The following is a 25,132-nucleotide window of genomic DNA, read 5'->3' on the forward strand; positions in this document are numbered from 1 at the left end:
GTAATGAGTGCCCCGGAGCAATTATTGGGTGCCTTGCTCATAAGCACAATAACAGGTGATGGTATCTAGAACGATGTCAGTGACCCAGATTTTACCGTCTGAACTGGGATTCAAACTGGCAATCCTCTGGTTGCTGGTCTACTTCTCTAACCACTAGGTAACCTGCCAATCTGTATCAGTTTAGCCTTTAAGATCATAATTAATAAGATAACATGGACAGGGGGACCTGATCCTAAATCAGCACTTCTACTCCAAGAAGCTTTATGAATACGGAGTGGCTGCAGATCCGACTTCTCACAGACCTTTTTGTCTGAGTGCTAAGTGTCGTGAAGATTCTTTGCATGTGCGGATCCATAGACATTTAAACTAGTAGATAGTTCTAGCACTGAATTCTTCCACGTATACCTATGGAAAACTGTCAATGGCGCATGAAGCCGGACTTATTTGAATTTGAAATGTGCCATATTGCTGAATGGCACCAAAAAAATCGCTAAGGATCATAGTGAAAGTGTCTGTAACTAGCAAAGGATCATGGTCGATGTAGACGTTTTAATCTTGCCTGAGCGAGTCAACCGGCAAAGAGCGTGCATGAGAATCTCCTCATAGCCTGCTGGCCGGTGATTTTTTGTATATGTATTTATTAAGGATCCCCATTAGTTGCTGCCAGGGCAGCAGCTACTCTTCATTGGGTCCAGCAACATTAAGGCAGTTATATACAATAAAAAATCTGACATGGTATCATTTTTCACAACACATTAAGTGTGTGCCCTAAGGACACTACTCTACTACAACATATCTACAATACAAAATCCATATGTATGTGTGTGTAGAGTGTGTGTATCATTGGTTTGGATGTATGTGTCTTTGCCTGTGTGTGACTGGTCTGTGTCAGCACGTGGTCCTGTGTGACGACAAACGTAGTAGTCAGAATGGATCACAAATTAATGAAATATCTTGATACTGTATGTAACAAACTTTTGTTTTAAAATTACCCTGGGAATTGAACTTGATCATAATAAACACATTTTAGAGGCCAAAACGTCAGAACCCCCCAAAAAATGGCCCGTTCTGGTGATCACAATTTGCATAGGATTTCTAGAGCAGCGTTTGGCACCACTAGGTTGCTATGCAGCAGCCGACCAGGAGAGCTCTTGATTTCACGCTCCAGAATGGACACTGGGGTCCTGTGAGGATCACGTTCTGCGCATTTGTTTGTTTATGCTCTACTTTGCGCTCTGCCCTACTCATAGAGAATAGGCTACTACGGCAAAAAACTGTAATATCTTGTGTTTCACCGAGTCGTGGCTAAATGACGACACAGATAATATACAGTTGGCTGGATATTCCGTGCATTGGCAGGACAAAACAGCTACATCTGGTAAGACAAGTGGTGGTGGTGTGTGTCTATTTGTTAATAACAGCTGGTACGCTATTTCTAATATTAAGGAAGTCTCAAGGTATTGCTCGCCTGAAGTAGAGTACATCATGATAAGCTGTAGACCACACTAGCTACCAAAAGAGTTTTCATCTATATTTTTCGTAGCCGTCTGCTTACCATCACAAACCAATGCCACACTCAACAAGCTGTATAAGGCCATGAGCAAACAAGAAAATGCTCACCCAGAAACGGTGCTCTTAGTGGGCCGGGGACTTTAATGCAAGCAAACTTAAATCCGTTTGACTTCATTTCTACCAGCATGTCACATGTGCAACCATAGGAAAAAAAACTTTAGACCACCTTCACTTCCCACACAGAGACACATACAAAGCTCTCCCTCGCCCTCCATTTGCCAAATCTGACCACAATTATATCCTCCTGATGCCTTCTTACAAGCAAAAACTAAAGCAGGAAGTACCAGTGACTCGCTCAATGCGGAAGTGATCAGATGATGCGGATGCTAAGCTACAAGACTGTTTTTCTGTGCCAAGAAAGTGAAGGTAACCAGCCTAAATTACTACCGCCCTGTAGCACTCACATCGGTAGCCATGAAGTGCTTTGAAAGGCTGGTCATGGCTCAGATCAACAGCATCTGGCAATGATGCAATCAGTCAGTATGCTCTCGATGGTGCAGCTGTAGAACTTTTTGAGGATCTGAGAACCCATGCCAAATATCTTCATTTTCCTAATGGGGAATAGGCTTTGTTGTGCCCTCTTCACAACTGTCTTGGTGTGTTTGGACCATGATAGTTTGTTGGTGATGTGGACACAAAGGAGCTTGAAATTCTCGACCCACTTCACTACAGCCTCGTTGATGTGAATAGGGGCGTGTTCGGCCCTCCTTTTCCTGTAGTCCAAGATCAGCTCCTTTGTCTTGCTTACTTTGAGGGAGAAGTTGTTGTCCTGGCACCACACTGCCAGGCCTCTGACCTCCTCCCTATAGGCTGTCTCATCGTTGTCGGTGATCAGGCCTACCACTGTTGTGTCACCAGCAAACTTAAGGATGCTGTTGGAGTTGTGCATGGTCACGCAGTCGTGGGTGAACAGGGAGTACAGGAGGTGACTGAGCAAGCACCCTTGAGGGTGTTGTGGATCAGCGTGGCAGATGTGTTGTTACCTATCCTTACCACCTGGGGGCGGACCGTCAGGAAGTCCAGGATCCAGTTGTAGAGTATGATGAAGAAACATGTGACTCAGGAGTTTTGTACAGTTGGATACTCTTCCAAACCCACTAATCTCTCCCCCATTCCTATCCGGAAGCAAATACTTGAAATGTCTCCCAGAAGATTGGGACCCGAGTGACGGTAAAAGGAAAGTGTCAGAAGATTGCTGCTTATTAACCGTTAGGACCCAAAGTTTACACTGTAACGAGGGTGTCCACAAAGGGGTGGGGTGTAGATCGGCCATGGGATGAGAGATGTGTACCTAACCTGAGCACAGGGAAGTATTATCCACAGATACTCACTGTCACTGTAGCAGAACATATGATATTATTGGAGATGTTGGTGGCTAAAAAAACAAGTAGGAGTTGGGAGACAGGTAGGGAGTATCTGAAAGATTCAGTCCTAGATCTATCAGTGAACCACAAAGGCAATAGGAGATCAGGAGGAGACAGATTCAATGCAATAGTTATTCATCAAGGCAGTCGAGGTAGGGACAGCAACTGAAGCAGCGGTAGTAGTGGTGAAGGATGCTATAGTAATAGCATGGAACTGGACTACGGTGCAAATGAAGGGTATCTTGAAGTATGCATCATCAAACGCAGTACTTACAAAGTTATGTCCAGAATGTGAGCAGTTTATTTTTGGATGCAATGTTCAGATATTCACAGATGTATCTATGGCATAACACAATCATCCAAACCGGAAAAATGTAGGCTACATTTGTCCTAGTGCTAACTGAGGAAAGATTGACGCAACACAAGCGGTCCTATTTTGTCCAGCGAAGAGCCCGGATCTCAATCCCATTGAGCACGTCTGGAACCTGTTGGATCGGAGGGTGAGGGCTATGGGCATTCCCCCCAGAAATGTCTGGAAACTTGCAGTTGCCTTGGTGAAAGAGTGGGGTAACATCTCACAGCAAGAACTGGCAAATCTGGTGCAGTCCATGAAGAGGAGATGCACTGAAGTACTTAATGCAGCGGGTGGCTACACCAGAAACTGACTGTTACTTTTGATTTTGACCCCCCCCCCCGTTCAGGGACACATTATTCCGTTTCTGTTAGTCACATGTCTGTGGAACTTGTTCAGTTTATGTCTCAGTTGTTGAATCTTGTTATGTTCATACAAATATTTATACATGTTAAGTTTGCTGAAAATAAACGCAGTTGACAGTGAGAGGACATTTATTTTTTAGCTTTTTTTTTGTTTATTAGCACTTCATATACTCTTGGGTAATAACATTCAATCTGGATAATAACACAAAACAAATCATAAGGCTAGAGAAATGTATCAACAAATATTACGAAAACAAGCAACACTAAAACATGACGGAGAGTAAACATGGAGAATCAATCTCCAAATTAAAACTCAACTACTCCACGGATATAAACAATTTATACTTTTCACCACTGGGACTGGTAAGTGTGGAAAATGATCTGTAAAATTTGATAAGTGACAAACTGGGCATACTTGAATTAGCATGTGAAAAAGGTAATTCAAATAACCAAATTCAACCTAGCTAATTTCCGATTTATACGAAATTGTTTGACCACAGAGGTAGCAAGACTGTACTTCAAATCGATGATACTCCCCCACTTAACATACTGCTTGACTAGTTGGACCCAAGCTTGCTATACAACATTAAAACCTATTCAGTCTGTCTACAAACAGGCTCTCAAAGTGCTCGATAGGAAGCCCAATAGCCATCATCACTGTTACATCCTCAGAAAGCATGAGCTCCTGAGTTGGGAAAATCTGGTGCAATACACCGACGCATGTCTTGTATTCAAGATCCTAAATGGCCTAGCTCCCCCTCCACTCAGTATTTTTGTTAAACAGAAAATCCAAACATATGGCAGCAGATCCACAAGGTCTGCCATGAGAGGTGACTGTATAGTTCCCTTAAGGAAAAGCACCTTTAGTAAATCCGCTTTCTCTGTGAGAGCGTCCCATGTCTGGAATACACTGCCATCAGACACACATAACTGCACCACATATCACACTTTCACAAAATGCATGAAGACATGGCTAAAGGTCAATCAGATTTGTGAACATAATCCCTAGCTGTGTATTACCCCTTTCCATGTTGTCTGTTGTCTGTAGCTTGTGAGGTGTGGAAACACTTTGTTGTTTTTATGGTTTTTGTCTTGTTGCTTTTTGTTCTATGTTGCTCTGTCTGTATGCTACATCTTGCTTGTCCTATGTTGCTCTGTCTGTATGCTATGTCTTGCTTGTCCTATGTTACTCTGCGTGTGCTCACTGTTCTATGATTGTCTATATTGTAATTGTTTTTAATAACCTGCCCAGGGACTGCGGTTGAAAATTAGCCGGCTGGCTAAAACCGGCACTTTTACTGAAACGTTGATTAATGTGCACTGTCCCTGTAAAAATAAAATAAACTCAAGCTCAAACAAACTCAATATAAAGGAGTTGAAGGCGAGCCTTGAAACAAGTGACGAAAGAGCTGCGATAATGGAGAAAGAAACAAACAAGCTAAACGAACAGTCAATAAGATAGAAACGAACGTTAATGAACTAGGATAACATCTTTCTGAGAGAAGCCTTACTAGACATACAGACTAGATCTATGAGAGAAAATCTAGTATTTATGGGTATCCAAGAAAGAGAAGGAGAAGTTCCCGAAAACATAGTGAAGGAATTATTTCTTACAGCGCTTCAAATCACACTCGATGCTGTTGATAAAATCCAACTCGAACGTGTACTCCGTTTCGGACAAAGAGGACAGAGATATGAGAGTCCAATCGTTGCCAAATTAGCTTTCTATAAGGATAAAGTAATGGTTAAAAGCCTGGGTAAAAGACTCGCTGGCATGAAAATAAGCATGAATGAGCAGTTCCCGAGGGAGATTGCAGAACGGTGCAAAGTTCTGTATCCAATCTTCAAGGAGAATAGATTAAAAGGGAAGCATGTAGCTCTCGTAGTTGATAAACTGTATATTGACAACCAACCAAATGTTCCGAGACACAAAGACTATTCCATGGCTATTCTAAAAATTACAAAGTTCTCAGAGTCGGCAAATAATGGAACACCCAATACTAGCCATGGTAGGGATTGTAATAATAAAATAAATAGATTGAAAAGCAATAAAATAAAATAATTGTTGAATAAATAAAGTACAACTACACTGTACCTTTCAAGTGAATGTTGTAAAATAATTAGTATGCAATTTTCCATTTATAGCATTTTATAAATGGATAAGACGGCATTAGAAGAAAGGATAAATAGGATAAATAGCAAAAGAACACATCTTCAAATATAACTAATTGGAACACAAAAGTACTCAATCAACATGGTGTGGATAAAAACACAGCATACAGAATGTGGGTATGTGTGGATGTATTGTGATGGAAGATGTGGTGTTTGGAAAAGTGTGATGTTAAGTGAGTGAGAAAGGAAATGGTTGCATATACCCGAACCAATGTTTGTCTGTGAGCAGAGGTTATGAGAGTGAGCTTTCAATTTTGTGCAGATGAGGGATATACATTTAAAAATAAATTATACAGTGAGGGAAAAAGTACTTGATCCCCTGCTGTTTTTGTATGTTTGCCCACTGATAAAGAAAGGATCAGTCTCTAATTTTAATGGTAGGATTATTTGAACAGTGAGAGACAGAATAACCTGTCTTTTATACAGGTAACGAGCTGAGATTAGGAGAAAACTCTTAAAGGGAGTGCTCCTAACCGCAGCTTGTTACCTGTAAAAAAATCACCTGTCCACAGAAGCAATCAGTCAATCAGATTCCAAACTCTCCACCATGGCCAAGACCAAAGAGCTCTCCAAGGATGTCAGGGACAAGATTGTAGACCTACACAAGGCTGGAATGGGCTACAAGACCATCACCAAGCAGCTTGGTGAGAAGGTGACAACAGTTGGTGCGATTATTCGCAAATGGAAGAAACACAAAAGAACTGTCAATCTCCCTCGGCCTGGGGCTCCATGCAAGATCTCACCTCGTGGAGTTGCAATGATCATGAGAACGGTGAGGAATCAGCCCAGAACTACACGGGAGGATCTTGTCAATGATCTCAAGGCAGCTGGGACCATAGTCACCAAGAAAACAATTGGTAACACACTACGCCGTGAAGGACTGAAATCCTGCAGCGCCCGCAAGGTCCCCCTGCTCAAGAATACATATACATGCCCGTCTGAAGTTTGTCTATGAACATCTGAATGATTCAGAGGACAACTGGTGAAAGTTGTGGTCAGATGAGACCAAAATGGAGCTCTTTGGCATCAACTCAACTCGCTGTGTTTAGAGGAGGAGGAATGCTGCCTATGACCCCAAGAACACCATCTCCACCGTCAAACATGGAGGTGGAAACATTATGCTTTGGGGGTGTTTTTCTGCTAAGGGGACAGGACAACTTCACCACATCAAAGGGACGATGGACGGGGCCATGTACCATCAAATCTTGGGTGAAAACATCCTTCCCTCAGCCAGGGCATTGAAAATGGGTCGTGGATGGGTATTCCAGCATGACAATGACCCAAAAGACACGGCCAAGGCAACAAAGGAGTGGCTCAAGAAGAATCACATTAAGGTCCTGGAGTGGCCCAGCCAGTCTCCAGACCTTAATCCTATAGAAAATCTGTGGAGGGAGCTGATGGTACGAGTTGCCAAACGTCAGCCTCGAAACCTTAATGACTTGGAGAAGATCTGCAAAGAGGAGTGGGATAAAATCCCTCCTGAGATGTGTGCAAACCTGGTGGCCAACTAAAAGAAACGTCTGACCTCTGTGATTGCCAACAAGGGTTTTGCCACCAAGTACTAAGTCATGTTTTGCAGAGGGGTCAAATACTTATTTCCCTCATTAAAATGCAAATCATTTCATAACATTTTTGACATGAGTTTTTCTGGATTTTTTTGTTGTTATTCTGTCTCTCACTGTTCAAATAAACCTACCATTAAAAATATAGACTGATCATTTCTTTGTAAGTGGACAAACGTACAAAATCAGCAGGGGATCAAATACTTTTTTCCCCCACTGTACATCAAATGTATTTATTGTCCTATCATGATGGAACGGTCCATAACCCTATACACGCACCTGAACGACCCATACACTAAATAGAAGTCCCTATCTGTTTCATGGGCCTGCTGTAAGCTGCCTAGATGTAGCCAAAACAGAAGGATAAATGTGGTCAGAGAAGCACTGCCCCCTCAAGATTCTGAGCCTGCCTGGCAGGGTTGGACCTGCAAAGCCAGAGCCCCCTGATGAGAAAGCATAATATACAGTCGTGGCCAAAAGTTTGAGTGACACAAATATTAATTTTCACAAAGTCTGTTGCCTCAGTTTGTATGATGGCAATTTGCATATACTCCAGAATGTTATGAAGAGTGATCAGATGAATCGCAATTAATTGCAAAGTCCCTATTTGCCATGCAAATGAACTGAATTCCCCCAAAACATTTCCACTGCATTTCAGCCCTGCCACAAAAGGACCAGCTGACATCATGTCAGTGATTCTCTCGTTAACACAGGTGTGAGTGTTGACGAGGACAAGCATGGAGATTACTCTTTCATGCTGATTGAGTTTGAATAACAGACTGGAAGTTTCAAAAGGAGGGTGGTGCTTGGAATCATTGTTCTTCCTCTGTCAATCAAGAAAGTCCAACAAGCGCCAGGACCATCTCCTAAAGTTGATTCAGCTGCGGGATCGGGGCACCACCAGTACAGAGCTTGCTCAGGAATGGCAGCAGGCAGGTGTGAGTGCATCTGCACGCACAGGAGGCGAAGACTTTTGGACGATGGCCTGGTGTCAAGAAGGGCAGCAAAGAAGCCACTTCTCTCCAGGAAAAACATCAGGGACAGAATAAAATTCTGCAAACGGTACAGGGATTGGACTTCTGAGGACTGGGGTAAAGTCATTTTCTCTGATGAATCCCCTTTCCGATTGTTTGGGGCATCCGGAAAAAAAGCTACCATCAGTCCTGTGTCATGCCAACAGTAAAGCATCCTGAGACCATTCATGTGTGGGGTTGCTTCTCAGCCAAGGGAGTGGGCTCACAATTTTGCCTAAGAACACAGCCATGAATAAAGAATGGTACCAACACATCCTCCGAGAGCAACTTCTCCCAACCATCCAGGAACAGTTTGGTGACGAACAATGCCTTTTCCAGCATGATGGAGCACCTTGCCATAAGGCAAAAGTGCTAACTAAGTGGCTTGGGGAACAAAGCATCGGATTTTGGGTCCATGGCCAGGAAACTCCCCAGACCTTAATCCCACTGAGAACGTGTGGTCAATCCTCAAGAGGCGGGTGGACAAACAAAAACCCACAAATTCTGACAAACTCCAACCATTGATTATGCAAGAATTGGCTGCCATCAGTCAGGATGTGGTCCAGAAGTTAATTGACAGCATGCCAGGGTGGATTGCAGAGGTCTTGAAAAAGAAGGGGCAATATTGACTCTTTGCATCAACTTCATGTAATAGTCAATAAACGCCTTTGTCTCTTATGAAATGCTTGTAATTATACTTCAGTATTCCATAGTAACATCTGACAAAAATATCTAAAGACACTGAGGCAGCAGACTTTGTGGAAATTGATATTCGTGTCATTCTCAAAACTTTTGGCCGCGACTGTACAAGGAAATTCTCAAAGCTGCTAATGAGAACCTTGACGACCTTGTACCTAGCCGGTGGGAATTCCGGTGGGGTATCCCCACCCAGGTAGTGGCAGTGCTGGCAACACTGGCTGCAGTAACCCATGGGGAGGGGGGGGTCACACTCCGACAATCAGAGAGGCCCTGGTGGCACAAAATAATCAAAGGTCTGACTGCGCAAAGATGCTTGGGAAAAATGGTCACAACTGGGGACCAGCGTGTGTGTGTTTCAGGGGAACATAGTGGATCTGATCTCCATCACCTAGGACTTGACAATGGTTAATCAAATCTAAAATTTTTGCCAAGTTTTGCTCAATCTTGCAGGCTTTCTCAAACAGATTTAACTGTATATGCATCCATAAATCAGGTCCTGTCTTGAGTTGGGCTCTGGGATGTAACAACCGTTGATTATCTGAGCTTATGGTTGATTGTGGGGGAAAGGGGTTGAGTGTGTGTGTGTGTGTGTGTGTGTGTGTGTGTGTGTGTGTGTGTGTGTGTGTGTGTGTGTGTGTGTGTGTGTGTGTGTGTGTATCCCATATCTGTTGCAAGGGTGTAAGGATATTAGGGATAATAAAGGAGGAATGAAAATAATTGTTTGCTAAAATAATTTACATAATTTGAGTCAATTTGAGGTGTACCTGTGGGATGTATTTCCAGGCCTACCTTCAAACTCAGTGCCTCTTTGCTTGACATGGGAAAATCTAAAGAAATCAGCCAAGACCTCAAAAAAAGTGTATACCTCCACAAGTCTGGTTCATCCTTTCCAAACGCCTGAAAGTACCACATTCATCTGTACAAACAATAGTACGCAAGTATAAACACCATAGGACCACGCAGCCGTCACACCGCTCAGGAAGGAGATGGGTTCTGTCTCCTAGAGATGAACGTACTTTGGTGCGAAAAGTGTGAATCAATCCCAGAACAACAGCAAAGGACCTTGTGAAGATGCTGGAGGAAACAGGTACAGAAGTATCTATATCCACAGTAAAACGAGTCCTATATCGACATAACCTGAAATGCTGCTCCGCAAGAAAGAAGCCACTGCTCCAAAACCGCCATAATAAAGCCAGACTACAGTTTGCAACATCACATGGTGACAAAGATCGTACTTTTTGGAGAAATGTCCTCGGGTCTGATGAAAGAAAAATAGAACTGTTTCGCCATAATGACCATCGTTATGTTTGGAGGAAAAAGGGGGAGGCTTGCAAGTCAAAGACACCATCTCAACCGTGAAGCACGGGGGTGGCAGCATCATGTTGTGGGGGTGCTTTGCTGCAGGAGGGACTGGTGCACTTCACAAAATAGATGGCATCATGAGGGAGGAAAATTAGGTGGATATATTGAAGCAACATCTCAAGACATCAGTCAGGAAGTTAAAGCTTGGTCGCAAATGGGTCTTCCAAATGGACAATGACCCCAAGCGTACTTCCAAAGTTGTGGCAAAATGGCTTAAGGACAACAAAAGCAAGGTATTGGAGAGGCCATCACAAAGCCCTGACCTCAATACTATAGAAAATGTGTGGGCAGAACTGAAAAAGCGTGTCTCGAGCAAGGAGGCTTACAAACCTGACTCAGTTACACCAGCTCTGTCAGGAGGAATGGGCCAAAATTCACCCAACTTATTGTGGGAAGCTTGTGGAATGCTACCCGAAACGTTTGACCCAAGATAAACAATTGAAAGGCAATGCAACCAAATACTAATTGAGTGTATGTAAACTTCTGACCCACTGGGAATGTGATGAAAGAAATAAAAGCTGAAAGAAATCATTCACTCTACTATTATTCTGACATTTCACATTCTTAAAATAAAGTGTTGATCCTAACTGACCTAAGACAGGGAATTGTTATTAGAGGTCGACCGATTAATCGGAATGGCCGATTAATTAGGGCCGATTTCAAGTTTTCATAACAATCGGAAATCGGTATTTTTGGGCGCCGATTTGGCCGTTTTTTTTTTTTTTTTTTAGACCTTTATTTAACTAGGCAAGTCAGTTAAGAACACATTCTTATTTTCAATGACGGCCTAGGAACGGTGGGTTAACTGCCTTGTTCAGGGGCAGAACGACAGATTTTTACCTTGTCAGCTCAGGGATTCAATCTTGCAACCTTACGGTTAACTCGTCCAACGCTCTAACCACCTGCTTTACATTGCACTCCACGAGGTTACGTGAATGCAGTAAGAAGCTAAGGTAAGTTGCTAGCTAGCATTAAACTTATCTTATAAAAAACAATCAATCAATCATAATCACTAGTTAACTACACATGGTTGATGATATTACTAGTTTATCTAGCCTGTCCTGCGTTGCAGGTAATCGCTTAGGTACACGTTGCTCCAACCATAAACATCAATGCCTTTCTTAAAATCAATACACAAGTATATATTTTTAAACCTGCATATTTAGTTAATATTGCCTGCTAACATGAATTTATTTTAACTAGGGAAAACGTGTCACTTCTCTTGCAAACAGAGTATATGCAGGGTATATGCAGCAGTTTGGGCCGCCTGGCTCGTTGCGAACTGTGAAGACTATTTCTTCCTAACAAAGACAGCCGACTTCGCCAAACGGGGATGATTTAACAAAAGCGCATTTGCGAAAAAAGCACAATCGTTGCACAACTGTACCTAACCATAAACATCAATTCCTTTCTTAAAATTAATATACAGAAGTATATATTTTTAAACCTGCATATTTAGCTAAAAGAAATCCAGGTTAGCAGGCAATATTAACCTAGGTGAAATTGTGTCATTTTGAGTTCATTGCACGCAGTCAGGGTATATGCAACAGTTTGGGCAGCCTGGCTCGTTGCGAACTAATTTGCCAGAATTTTACGTAATTATGACATAACACTGAAGGTTGTGCAATGTAACAGGAATAACGTTTTGTTTTCGAGATGATAGTTTCCAGATTCGACCATATTAATGACCTAAGGCTCGTGTTTCTGTGTGTTATAATTAAGTCTTTGATTTGATAGAGCAGTCTGACTGAGCGATTGTAGGCACCAGCAGGCTCGTAAGCATTCATTCAAAATAGCACTTTCGTGCGTTTTGCCAGCAGCCCTTCGCAATGCATTGCGCTGTTTATGACTTCAAGCCTGTCAACTCCCAAGATTAGGCTGGTGTAATGAATATGAAATGGCTAGCTAGTTGGCCCGGGTGCGTGCTAATAGCGTTTCAAACGTCACTCGCTCTGAGACTTGGGAGTGGTTGTTCCCCTTGCTCTACATGGGTAACGCTGCTTCGAGGGTGGCTGTTGTCGATGTGTTCCTGGTTCGAGCCCAGGTAGGAGCGAGGAGGGGGACAGAAGCTATATTGCTACACTGGCAATACTAAAGTGCCTATAAGAACATCCAATAGTCAAAGGTATATGAAATACAAATCGTATAGAGAGAAATAGTCCTATAATAACTACAACCTAAAACATATATTCCCAGGTAAGCCTGGGAATATTGAAGCCTGGGAATATTGAAGACTCATGTTAAAAGGAACCACCAGCTTTCATATGTTCTCATGTTCTGAGCAAGGAACTTCAACATTAGCTTTTTTACATGGCACATATTGCACTTTTACTTTCTTCTCCAACACTTTGTTTTTGCATTATTTAAACCGAATTGAACATGTTTCATTATTTATTTGAGGCTAAATTGATTTTATTAATGTATTATATTAAGTTAAAATAAGTGTTCATTCAGTATTGTTGTAATTGTCATTATTACAAATAAATAAATAAAAGTAAAAAAAATAATTTAAAAAAAGCAGCCTATTAATCGGTATCGGCTTTTTTGGTCCTCCGATAAATCGGTATCGGCGTTGAAAAATCATAATCGGTAGACCTCTAATTGTTATAAGGATTAAATGTCAGGAATTGTGAAAAACTGAGTTTAAATGTATTTGGCTAAGGTGTATGTAAACTTCCGACTTCAACTGTATATCAAAAGTTTGGGGTCACTTAGAAATGTCCTTGTTTTTGAAAGAAAATAATTTTTTTGTCCATTAAAATTACACCAAATTGATCAGAAATACAGTGTTAATGTTGTAAATGACTATTGTAGCTGGAAACTGATAATTTTTTATGGAATATCTACATAGGTGTACAGAGGCCCATTATCAGCAACCATCACTCCTGTGTTCCAATGTCACGTTGTGTTAGCTAATCCAAGTTTAGAATTTTAAAAGGCTAATTGATCATTAGAAAACCCTTTTATAATTATGTTAGCACAGCTGAAAAACTGTTGTCCTCATTAAAGAAGGAATAAAACTAGTCTTCTTTAGACTAGTTGAGTATCTAGAGCATCAGCATTTGTGGGTTCGATTACAGTCTCAAAATGGCCAGGAACAAAGCACTTTATTAGCACTGATGATTGGCTGAGAGAAATTGATGATAAAATGATTGTGGGGGCTTTCTTGTTAAACTTCAGTACAGCTTTTGACATTATCGATCATAGTCTGCTGCTGGAAAAACATATGTGTTATGGCTTTACACCCCCTGCTATAATGTGGATAAAGAGTTACTTGGCTAACAGAACACAGAGGGTGTTCTTTAATGGAAGCCTTTCAAACAAGTGTCTCCCGAGTCGCGCAGCGGTCTAAGACACTGCATCTCAGTGCAGCGTCATTACAGTCCCTGGTTTGAACCCAGGCTGTAACACATTGTAAATAAGAATGTGTTCTTAACTGACTTGCCTAGTTAAATAAAACGTGTGTATGGTGTTTAAATAAGATTATAAAGAGTCAATTGTGTGTGATGTCTGAATAGATAATGACCTGGCCAGTTTGCATGGTTGAGTGTCTATGTATGTAACATGAAGTGAGTATAGCCTTAATATGCAGGATGATAATTGTAATCTATAGTATAAACATCATAACTGCATTAAACATAATATTCATAGAAAAACAAATCCCTGCATTTCCATAGTAATTGACGTTTCACATTATTATGAAAGAGAAATTGCATTACTATAGACGGCTTCAATAAAGTACAAATGTACCCCTAACAAGATGTTATTCCCCAATATCTGATATCTTCCCATTGCTTGTTGTAAACATAGATGTACTGTAGACAAAGACAAACAAACAACAAACATATCGAATTATAGAAAGTTTTAGACAAGAGAGAGAAGGAGAGATTGAATCTTTTTGTAGTCAAAGAATTGAGTGAAAAAATGTGAACGATGATGAAGGCCAGTGATGAAGATGCGACTTGCTGATGCCAGCCTGGCATTTTGAATCAATTTGGCATTGTCAAGATGGATGGCTGTATATTTTCATCTCACAGGAGAAAGCCACACCTTCGCCGTTGCAATCTCCAGGTTGAGACATTCCCACAGAAGTCCTGGGGTAACTGAAATGTGACACCTGATGAAAACTTGAATTGACTAAATTAATGTAACTATGTGAATTAAATTGTTGTGTTTGCTTTGTTTCAAGAGCTTATAAAGAGCTGCCCATTTTGAGGTCTTATTGCATTGTATGTTTTCTGGTTGATGTATTTTTAAAGTGACTGGATTGAAATTGTATGTTAGGTTGACTGGTTATCAGGCACATTCCTGTTGTCTGGTCATACCATTCACATTTCGTATGATTAGATTAGAGTCTGGGTGTGTTTTCCTGCCTTTTGTTTCACTAGCAAAGTGCTACGAAATGTTAATTCAGGTTGGGGGTATGTTCACGCTTGAATTTGGTTTAAGGGCAGGAAATTCACTCAAACTTTGCGAACTTGCTACTAAGCTCCTGTGCGTATCAGACACACATGTATTTTTCTCTTAGATATTATTCTAAACTAAAGATGTGTAACATAGTAAATTACTAACAACTAAATAGACAACTATGTTATTCTGTAATGTAACATGTATTTCATGTACACTGGAATTGCTTGAGTGTCAATTATTTTGTGACTAATACATTTTTTTTGTTGAATTTAGTAAATGCATTCCTTGTTTTAGAGAGTAATTCTTTGATTGACAACAGTATATGCCTATAATTTAGTAGGTCTATTGATAGTTGTTATACTTACACTATACACATAGCACATGCTTGGCTACCAACTTGACATCCCTGAGCTGCTTGCCTCAATAAATGAATGCTAGAACATTGGTTGCCAGGATTAGCGATTTGTATCTAGCCTCTTAATAATTGCATAATGTTGCAAGATAGGCAAATATTCATTATAGTCAAAATGAGTCGGTAATGCAATGATTCACTATCTTGCAAGATCCTCCTATTGCATTTATTCACATAATTACATTTACATTTAAGTCATTTAGCAGACGCTCTTATCCAGAGCGACTTACAAATTGGTGCATTCACCTTATGATATCCAGTGGAACAACTCCTTTACAATAGTGCATCTAAATCTTTTGGGGGGGGGGTTAGAAGGATTACTTTATCCTATCCTAGGTATTCCTTAAAGAGGTGGGGTTTCAGGTGTCTCCGGAAGGTGGTGATTGACTCCGCTGTCCTGGCGTCGTGAGAGAGCTTGTTCCACCATAGGGGTGCCAGAGCAGCGAACAGTTTTGACTGGGCTGAGCGGGAACTGTGCTTCCTCAGAGGTAGGGAGGCGAGCAGGCCAGAGGTGGAGGAACGCAGTGCCCTTGTTTGGGTGTAGGGCCTGATCAGAGCCTGAAGGTACGGAGGTGCCGTTCCCCTCACAGCTCCGTAGGCAAGCACCATGGTCTTGTACTGGAAGCCAGTGGAGAGAGCGGAGGAGCAGGGTGACGTGAGAGAACTTGGGAAGGTTGAACACCAGACGGGCTGCGGCGTTCTGGATGAGTTGTAGGGGTTTAATGGCACAGGCAGGGAGCCCAGCCAACAGCGAGTTGCAGTAATCCAGACGGGAGATGACAAGTGCCTGGATTAGGACCTGCACCGCTTCCTGTGTGAGGCAGGGTCGTACTCTGCGAATGTTGTAGAGCATGAACCTACAGGATCGATTCACCGCCTTGATGTTAGTGGAGAACGACAGGGTGTTGTCCAGGGTCACGCCAAGGTTCTTAGCACTCTGGGAGGAGGACACAATGGAGTTGTCAACCGGGATGGCGAGATCATGGAACGGGCAGTCCTTCCCCGGGAGGAAAAGCAGCTCCGTCTTGCCGAGGTTCAGCTTGAGGTGGTGATCCGTCATCCACACTGATATGTCTGCCAGACATGCAGAGATGCGATTCGCCACCTGGTTATCAGAAGGGGGAAAGGAGAAGATTAATTGTGTGTCATCTGCATAGCAATGATAGGAGAGACCATGTGAGGATATGACAGAGCCAAGTGACTTGGTGTATAGCGAGAATAGGAGAGGGCCTAGAACAGAGCCCTGGGGGACACCAGTGGTGAGAGCACGTGGTGCGGAGACAGATTCTCGCCACGCCACCTAGTAGGAGCGACCTGTCAGGTAGGACGCAATCCAAGCGTGGGCCGCGCTTGGATTGCGAGAGAGGAGGGGATAGGGTCAAGTGGGCAGGTTGTTGGGCGTCACAAGACGCGAGATTTCATCTGGAGAGAGAGGGGAGAAAGAGGTCAAAGCACAGGGTAGGGCAGTGTGAGCAGGACTAGCGGTGTCGTTTGACTTAGCAAACGAGGATCGGATGTCGTCGACTTTCTTTTCAAAATGGTTGACAAAGTCATCCGCAGAGAGGGAGGGAGCAGGATTCAGGAGGGAGGAGAAGATAGCAAAGAGCTTCCTAGGGTTAGAGGCAGATGCTTGGAATTTAGAGTGGTAGAAAGTGGCTTTAGCAGCAGAGACAGAAGAGGAAAATGTAGAGAGGAGGGAGTGAAAGGATGCCAGGTCCGCACGGAGGCGAGTTTTCCTCCATTTCCGCTCGGCTGCCCGGAGCCCTGTTCTGTGAGCTCGCAATGAGTCGTCGAGCCACGGAGCAGGAGGGGAGGACCGAGCCGGCCTGGAGGATAGGGGACATAGAGAGTCAAATGATGCAGAAAGGGAGGAGAGGAGGGTTGAGGAGGCAGAATCAGGAGATAGGTTGGAGAAGGTTTGAGCAGAGGGAAGAGATGATAGGATGGAAGAGGAGAGAGTAGCGGGAGAGAGAGAGCGAAGGTTGCGACGGCGCAATACCATCCGAGTAGGGGCAGAGTGAGAAGTGTTGGATGAGAGCGAGAGGGAAAAGGATACAAGGTAGTGGTCGGAGACTTGGAGGGGAGTTGCAATGAGATTAGTGGAAGAACAGCATCTCGTAAAGATGAGGTCAAGCGTATTGCCTGCCTTGTGAGTAGGGGGGAAGGTGAGAGGGTGAGGTCAAAAGAGGAGAGGAGTGGAAAGAAGGAGGCAGAGAGGAATGAGTCAAAGGTAGACGTGCGGAGGTTAAAGTCACCCAGAACTGTGAGAGGTGAGCCATCCTCAGGAAAGGAACTTATCAAGGCGTCAAGCTCATTGATGAACTCTCCAAGGGAACCTGGAGGGCGATAAATGATAAGGATGTTAAGCTTGAAAGGGCTGGTAACTGTGACAGCGTGGAATTCAAAGGAGCCGATAGACAGATGGGTCAGGGAAGAAAGAGAGAATGTCCACTTGGGAGAGATGAGGATTCCAGTGCCACCACCCCGCTGTCCAGATGCTCTCGGGATATGCGAGAACACGTGGACAGACGAGGAGAGAGCAGTAGGAGTAGCAGTGTTATCTGTGGTAATCCATGTTTCCGTCAGCGCCAAGAAGTCGAGGGACTGGAGGGTAGCATAGGCTGAGAAGAACTCTGCCTTGTTGGCCGCAGACCGGCAGTTCCAGAGGCTGCCGGAGACCTGCAACTCCACGTGGGTCGTGCGCGCTGGGACCACCAGGTTAGAGTGGCAGCGGCCACGCGATGTGAAGCGTTTGTATGGCCTGTGCAGAGGGGAGAGAACAGGGATAGACAGACACATAGTTGACAAGCTACAGAAGAGGCTACGCTAATGCAAAGGAGATTGGAATGACAAGTGGACTACACGTCTCGAATGTTTAGGAAGTTAAGCTTACGTTACAAAAATCTTATTGACTAAAATGATTAAAATGATACAGTACTGCTGGCTGGTGAAGTAGGCTAGCTAGCAGTGGCTGCGTTGTTGACTTTGTTCGAAAGTGTAGCTGGCTAGGTAACCTTGATAGTTTCAGTACTACACCTTATCATGATACAAAGGCAACTATGTAGCTAGCTAACATAACACTAATCAAGACGTTCCTTTGTAATGTATTTAGTTTCTACAATGCTGCTCGTCGGTAATAGTTGGCTAGGTTTGGAAATGGCGTCGCGGGGGATGAAAATAGCTGGCTAGCTAACCTCGATAATTACTCTAAACTACACAATTATCAAACTATGACAAAGACAACTGATTGACTAAAATGATACAGTACTGCTGGCTGGTGAAGTAGGCTAGCTAGCAGTGGCTGCGTTGTTGACTTTGTTTGAAAGTGTAGCTGGCTAGGTAACCTCGATAGTTTCAGTGCTACACCTTATCATGATACAAAAGCAACTATGTAGCTAGCTAACACTAGCTAACCTGGCTAGCTAACCTCGATAATTACTCTAAACTACACAATTATCTTAGATACAAAGACAGCAAAGACAACTATGTAGCTAGCTAACACTACACTAATCAAATCGTTCCGTTGTAATGTATTAGTTTCTACAGTGCTGCTAGTCGGTAGAAGTTGGCTAGCTAGCAGTGTTGACTAAGTAGGAGAGTCAGATTGATAAATGAGAAAGGCACGCTTATCCCTCTCCCTCGGTTGCATGGATACAGTCTTTTGCAACTCTTCTGTACAGGATAGAGTCTTTTGCAACATTCCTTATCTCCTGGGGAAATTGATAATTAAGACCGAATATTGTCCCTTTGAGTTCCTTTCCCCTTCTTTTGATCAGCTCCTTTTGTTGGTAGTGATAACATTTTGCGTTGATAGGTCATTTCAAGCTCCAAGTCTGTGCACTCTGAGGCTGAGGAGGAGCCTAGAGTTTAGTCAGAGTGAAATTCTCACGCTCCATGGAAAGAACAAGCCACTCACAGCCAAGGTAAAACACATTTTATTCAAACATAGACTGTGTACTCAGGGAAAACAGGGTGATGAAGGAGTAGCTGTTGGACATACAAACCCGAAGCATGCTCTCTGGAGGAAGTTTCAAGACCTCTGGATTATTGGAAGCGTTTGGGAACTAGCATAGGTGTGATGAGGTATGATGCGGTAAGGTGATCAGGTGAGATGCAGAGCAGCAGTCTTTCTCTCTCTTTCTGGAGTAGGGTTAATGAATAAAGTAAAGTATAATATAGAGTGTTATAGTGTTACGCCACTTACCTTACTGCCTTTTACTCCATCACAGTGACACCTGGACTTTCCGGTGCAGCTACACACCTGGGGACAAACGGGACAACAGTCAGTTTCACACACCCAACTCACTAAGTTGGCGTGAATACAGTATAACATGGAATGGCAACACTCCAGGTAAAACCCTGACGTAACATTCAGCTGATGTTGATAGAACCTTGGTTCAATTTATGCTTCCTAGTGGAGAAAAAAGTGCTAAAGCATTTCAAGTGTTTGGAAGTGTGCTTGTTACACTGATGACTGGTCTATGTTTACTCTGTATTTGAGAAAATCCTCTAACACATCCTCTAACAATTATCACCAACAGCACTATTGAGTAGACAGAAATTCAAAGGATTCCTCGCCAAACACGACATTCTACAGTACCCCGGCACGTACATTTGCATACTGTATTATATTCTGTTTGTCTTCCACTACTAGGGCTGGGAGTGCAAGTCATTGCGTGTGTGTTTGAGCTGATTATCCGCAGCTCTGTAAAGAACAACCAATCTTCACAATGCCTGGAGAGGCATTTAACCAGTCAATTTGCTATAATTATCCTATATTGTGAAATAATCCTATATTTAGCATCTTGAACACTCACGTTGAGTCAATAATCCTCTCACAACAAGGCGTACCCACAAACCCACCCAGAAACCCCAGTGGTTCAGTTCTGCCATGCCCAGGATGCCATGTTGACCTGAAACGTGTCATAGCTCAGACCTTCTTATCTCAGGTGGGTACCTTCCTGAAGTAGGTCAGACACAACAAGAATGTATGATAATCTTGTATCAAGTTAGAGCTGCTGGTTTGATTTGCCTTGTTTTTCCTTGTTTCCCAAGGTAACAGAATCTCCTTTTGTTGACTGACTGTTGCGTGTTCCTAATGAATGAGATTGTCTGTGCCGGAAGAGAGACAGAGTTATCTGGGGAGATGCAGTGAGATAGACACTCTGTCCACAAGGATTGTTTGGGTTTCCGACAGATGGCAACACAAATGGAGCAGGGGTGGAGGGAGCAGGGGCATATTTAGTCATTTGGATGCTCCAGGCAGAGGGCAGTCTGAGGCCCCCCTCCATCCCCTCCTATGTGCTCTTGCACCATTTTTTTGAATGTCATTTTTTGCATTTAAAAAGACATGTAGTTTAACAGTAAAAATGTATTACCTTTTAATATGGCAAGAACACAACCAGTCAGGATGTTTTCATCTGATTTTCATCTGTCAAACAAATCATTTCAAAAAAAGTACGTTACCTTTGTATGTTCATCCAAAATAATTTGCAAGTGGCTAAAACTATCTTACCGAATAAAGCATCTGTGCAAGCGAAACAGCTCCCCTCTGGCTTACTATATGTAGCCCATGTTTCTGATGCTGTCTGGACAAAAACAGTATGACATGCCAAACTTTTTTGGGCCAGACAGCATCAGATACATGGGCTACACATACTGTACATGTCCTCTGCATCTGCCTCATCGACGATGGCAGTATTATCAAATATGCTGTTTGCAATCATATTGTGTGAAACAATGCACAGGAACGCTGTAAGCGTGAAAAAGTCCATTATTATGAACCAGTCTGTGAGTGATTAATGACACTTGTTTCTACTATTATGAGAAAATCTTGAATTATATTAATATCGATATGAAACACCGGATATGCATATGTATGTAAATAAATAATTGCTCTTTTATTAGATGGAGCCTCATTAACCTGGGCACAGTGGAAAGGCAAAACCTCCCTCCCTCCCCATTTCCTTTGCAACTTTGAAGCTACCTGCAGATTTTGCTGCTCCTCAAGCGGAGAATGGGGGGGGGGCTCAAGCAACAACAACAAAAAAAGATTACTAGTATTATTATCACGAGGCCCCTTGATGATGTGAGGCTGAGGCAATTGCCTCTTCTGCCTAATGTTAAGTCCGCTACTGTGGGAGGGAGACAACGAGACAGACAAGGTCCTATCTATTGTAGACAAACACGCACAAAATCTCTTTCTCCCACACATGAGCACACACACACACAAACGCATACACAGACACACGCACACACACAAACACATCCAGACATAAATAATTGTCAAACTTTTAAAAAAGATCAACAAAATAATGTATTGTATAGTGGTTTTACATTTTTATACTAACCATGTAAATAATATGATCATAGCAGAGGGATAGCAATGTTGGTGTCAAAAAACAGTGCAAGTGGGGAGGTGTGTGGAGCACTGTGTGCGTGTGTGTGCATCAGACTGTGTGAATTTGAATGATGTTATCGCCCTGGCAAAATCGCGGACCCTGTGTGAAGGCTATGGTTCCACAGTCCCCTGATAACACATCATCAGACAGAGACCTGCACACACCTGGGGCATGCAGGAGAGAGAGAGAGAGAGAGAGAGAGAGAGAGAGAGAGAGAGAGAGGCGGGGAGGGGAAAGAGAGGAGGAAAGAGAGCGGAGATGGAGGCAACATGAGGTGACAGGAAGAGAAGAGGAATCTGGAGTGAAAGAATGAAAAACAAAGTCGAAAAAGAAGAGGAAAGAGAGAGAGGAAGAGATTAAGGATGGACACAGGGATAGAGACAAAGACAGCATGTAGACCTAAATTGCTCTGTTCTCTCACAAAGATTAACACTAGTTACCAGGGAAAACTGTAAAAAAGGACTGTGAGCGGTCATAGACACTTATATCATAGTTGTCATAATCTAATAATATATTAAGACATTTTGAAAAGTCAATGAGTATGTGTCTATTTATCAGTAACGAAACACAGTTTAGAGGAGTTGTATTTCACTATGGTTTCATCACAAATAGCAACCTATTCTTTGTATAGTGCATTACTTTTGATCAGAGCCCTATGGGCCTTGGTTGAAAGTAATGCACTATATAGGGAATAGGGTGCCATTTAGGAAGCAGCTTTTAACACCACCACTCAGTAGTGTAAAGAGAAGAATAATGTGGAATCACTGTAAACACATTTCCTGACCACCTTTTTCAATATTTCCCTTTTGTCTAATAAATCACAATAGTGAATCGGTGTTTTGCCTATAGGCTTTAACAGACTCAGTAATCTGACCACAAACCCTTACACACACACACACACACACACACACACACACATACACCTCATCCAAACCTGAGCAAGCCAACGCCAGCAGCCTTCCACTCCAACCAACCTAAAGTGGGTACAAATATACTGTAGGCATGTGGCGCTCTCAAGAGATGGAGAAGATTAGAAAACACTGTATTCTCCAAGAATACCGGAGAACAGAAAACACTTTTCAAACCCATGGTGGCGGAACATCAAAGCCTGTAGAAAATGCAACGGATTCCAAAACAAGGAGAAACGCTATATGTCCGTGTTCACAGATGGGCAAGCCAGCATGCTGGTGACGGATGGTCTATCATTTTCAGAATATACATCTCCAGATCTCTCCCCACCTCACCTCACCCCTTATACCCCACACCCCACCTTGCCAGAAGCCTGCCAATATCCTCTGTAACAGTGAACTTCCTCAACCTCAGTGCTTACCTTCTTACTTGTCAACCTCTCTCACCCCTTCCTTCACCTCTCCCCCTTCTCTCGTCCACTCTCAACCTCTCACCTTAGCAAGCACATACTGGCTCTGTTCTTATCTCACACATCATAGTTGCCATAATCTAATAATATATTAAGACATTTTGAAAAGTCAATGAGTATGTGTCTATATATCAGTAACGAAACACAGTTTAGAGGAGTTGCATTTCACTATGGTTTCATTTCAAATGACAACCTATTCTTTATATAGTGCATTACTTTTGACGTCGAAAGTAATGCACTATATAGGGAATAGGGTGCCATTTAGGATGCAGAATGTGTTCTTAACTGACTAGCTTAGTTAAATAAAGGTTAAATAAAAATAAATAAATAATACTTAAACCTGACCCCATTTCATTCTAATATTGATCCCCCCTCCCCCATCTCTCTATCTTTCTCAATGTCAATTTAAGGGCTTTATTGGCATGGGAAACATATGTGTACATTGCCAAAGCAAGTTAAATAGATAATAAACAAAAGTGAAATAAACAATAAAAAATGTACAGTAAACATTACTCACAAAAGTTCCAAAAGAACAAAGACATTTAAAATGTCTTATACATTACATTTACGTCATTTAGCAGACGCTCTTATCCAGAGCGACTTACAAATTGGTGCATTCACCTTATGATATCCAGTGGAACAACCACTTTACAATAGTACATCTATATCTTTTTTTTGGGGGGGGGGGGGGGTTAGAAGGATTACTTTATCCTATCCCAGGTATTCCTTAAAGAGGTGGGGTTTCAGGTGTCTCCGGAAGGAGATTATTATGTCTATATACAGTGTTGTAATGATGTGCAAATAGTTAAAGTACAAAAGGGAAAATAAATAAACATAACTTCACACTGTGGTATTTCACCCAATAGATATGGGAGTTTATCAAAAACTCTCTCCCTAATCCCTCCATGCCTTTATACTGTCTCACTCTCTCACCCGGTCTCTCTCTTCTCTTGTCTCACTCCCTTTCTCACCCTGTCTCTCCCCTGGCTCAATGTTGTCTCACTCTCTCGTCCCGTCTCTCGTGTCCTGGCTCAGTCCTGCGCACAATTGGTTGGGGGGGGGCTTTACTTGCCTCATCGCGCTGTAGTGACTCCTTGTGGCGGGCCGGGCGCCTGCAAGCTAACTGATAACTTTGGTAGTCAGTTGACAATGCTTCCTCTGACACATTGGTGCAGCTGGCTTCCGGGTTAAGTGGGCGGGTGTTAAGAAGCTCTGTTTGGCGGTTCATGTTTCGGAGGACGCATGACTCGGCCTTCGACTCTCACGAGCCTGTTGGCGAGTTGCAGCGAAAAAGTCATAAGACGTGTATGATATTGGTATGGTTGCATTGGATGGCAGAAAAACAAAAAAAATGTCTGACTGACTAAAAGAGAAGACTGAATTATTAGCTAGATTAATTATAATTGTAATGCACTGTTCCTCACTCTTGTGCATCCTGGCTTTAGTCTAGCTTGGAAGATCTTGCTGGGGGACTTCATTAGTTATGTGGAGGGATCAGGAAGGGAGACGGGAACGTTAGAAGTGTGAAGCTTAAATCGGGCGGCATCGGAGGATTCACGGCAGCAAGCTTGCATACTTGAACCAGGCCCAAGTCGTGAGCCTCGATGAATAGAAAATATCACAACAACACCTTACTTTGTCTCGTTTTCCCAGGGCATGCCTGAGCTGGGACAGACCTGTCCCACTCATGGTGGCAGTAGGCAGCCCCCTGGTCCAGTAGGCAGCCCCCCGGGGAGCTCTATGCATAGATATTTAATCTAGTCATTGAATTTCTATGGCTCTGTGTGTGGGAGAGAGTGATCGAGCAGTCCTATATCTGTCCACTGATGCTGATCTGAGCTAATCAAACAGAACAGCTACACACATTCACACTTAGACTAGCTGTAGTGTGTAAGCGCATGGTTCCCTGACTCTAGAGTTTCAAAACAGTACATATTCTTCTACTGTTTCATCCTCACTGCCTCCCTCAACAAGCCAGGCGGGCAGATTGCCTCCCTACTGAGAGAGCAGGATGGAAGATAGGCCTACTGGCCTATTCTAATGTGACAATGTGCTGTTGTTATTGTAGCA

At 42.8% G+C, this 25,132-nt stretch overlaps 1 protein-coding gene across 1 annotated transcript in view; it reads right to left on the bottom strand.

Annotated features, from left to right (window-relative positions):
- LOC115205824 (collagen alpha-5(IV) chain) overlaps positions 1 to 25,132 on the bottom strand; it is a 142,891-nt gene that overhangs the window by 92,271 nt on the left and 25,488 nt on the right. Inside the window, exon 2 of the mRNA XM_029772166.1 lies at positions 19,488 to 19,544. Coding sequence (XP_029628026.1) covers positions 19,488 to 19,544 — 57 coding nt within the window. The remainder of the gene's footprint in view (positions 1 to 19,487; positions 19,545 to 25,132) is intronic.

This window comes from Salmo trutta, chromosome 13 (assembly GCF_901001165.1).
Source record: "Salmo trutta chromosome 13, fSalTru1.1, whole genome shotgun sequence".
In the NCBI taxonomy this organism is placed as follows: domain Eukaryota; kingdom Metazoa; phylum Chordata; class Actinopteri; order Salmoniformes; family Salmonidae; genus Salmo; species Salmo trutta.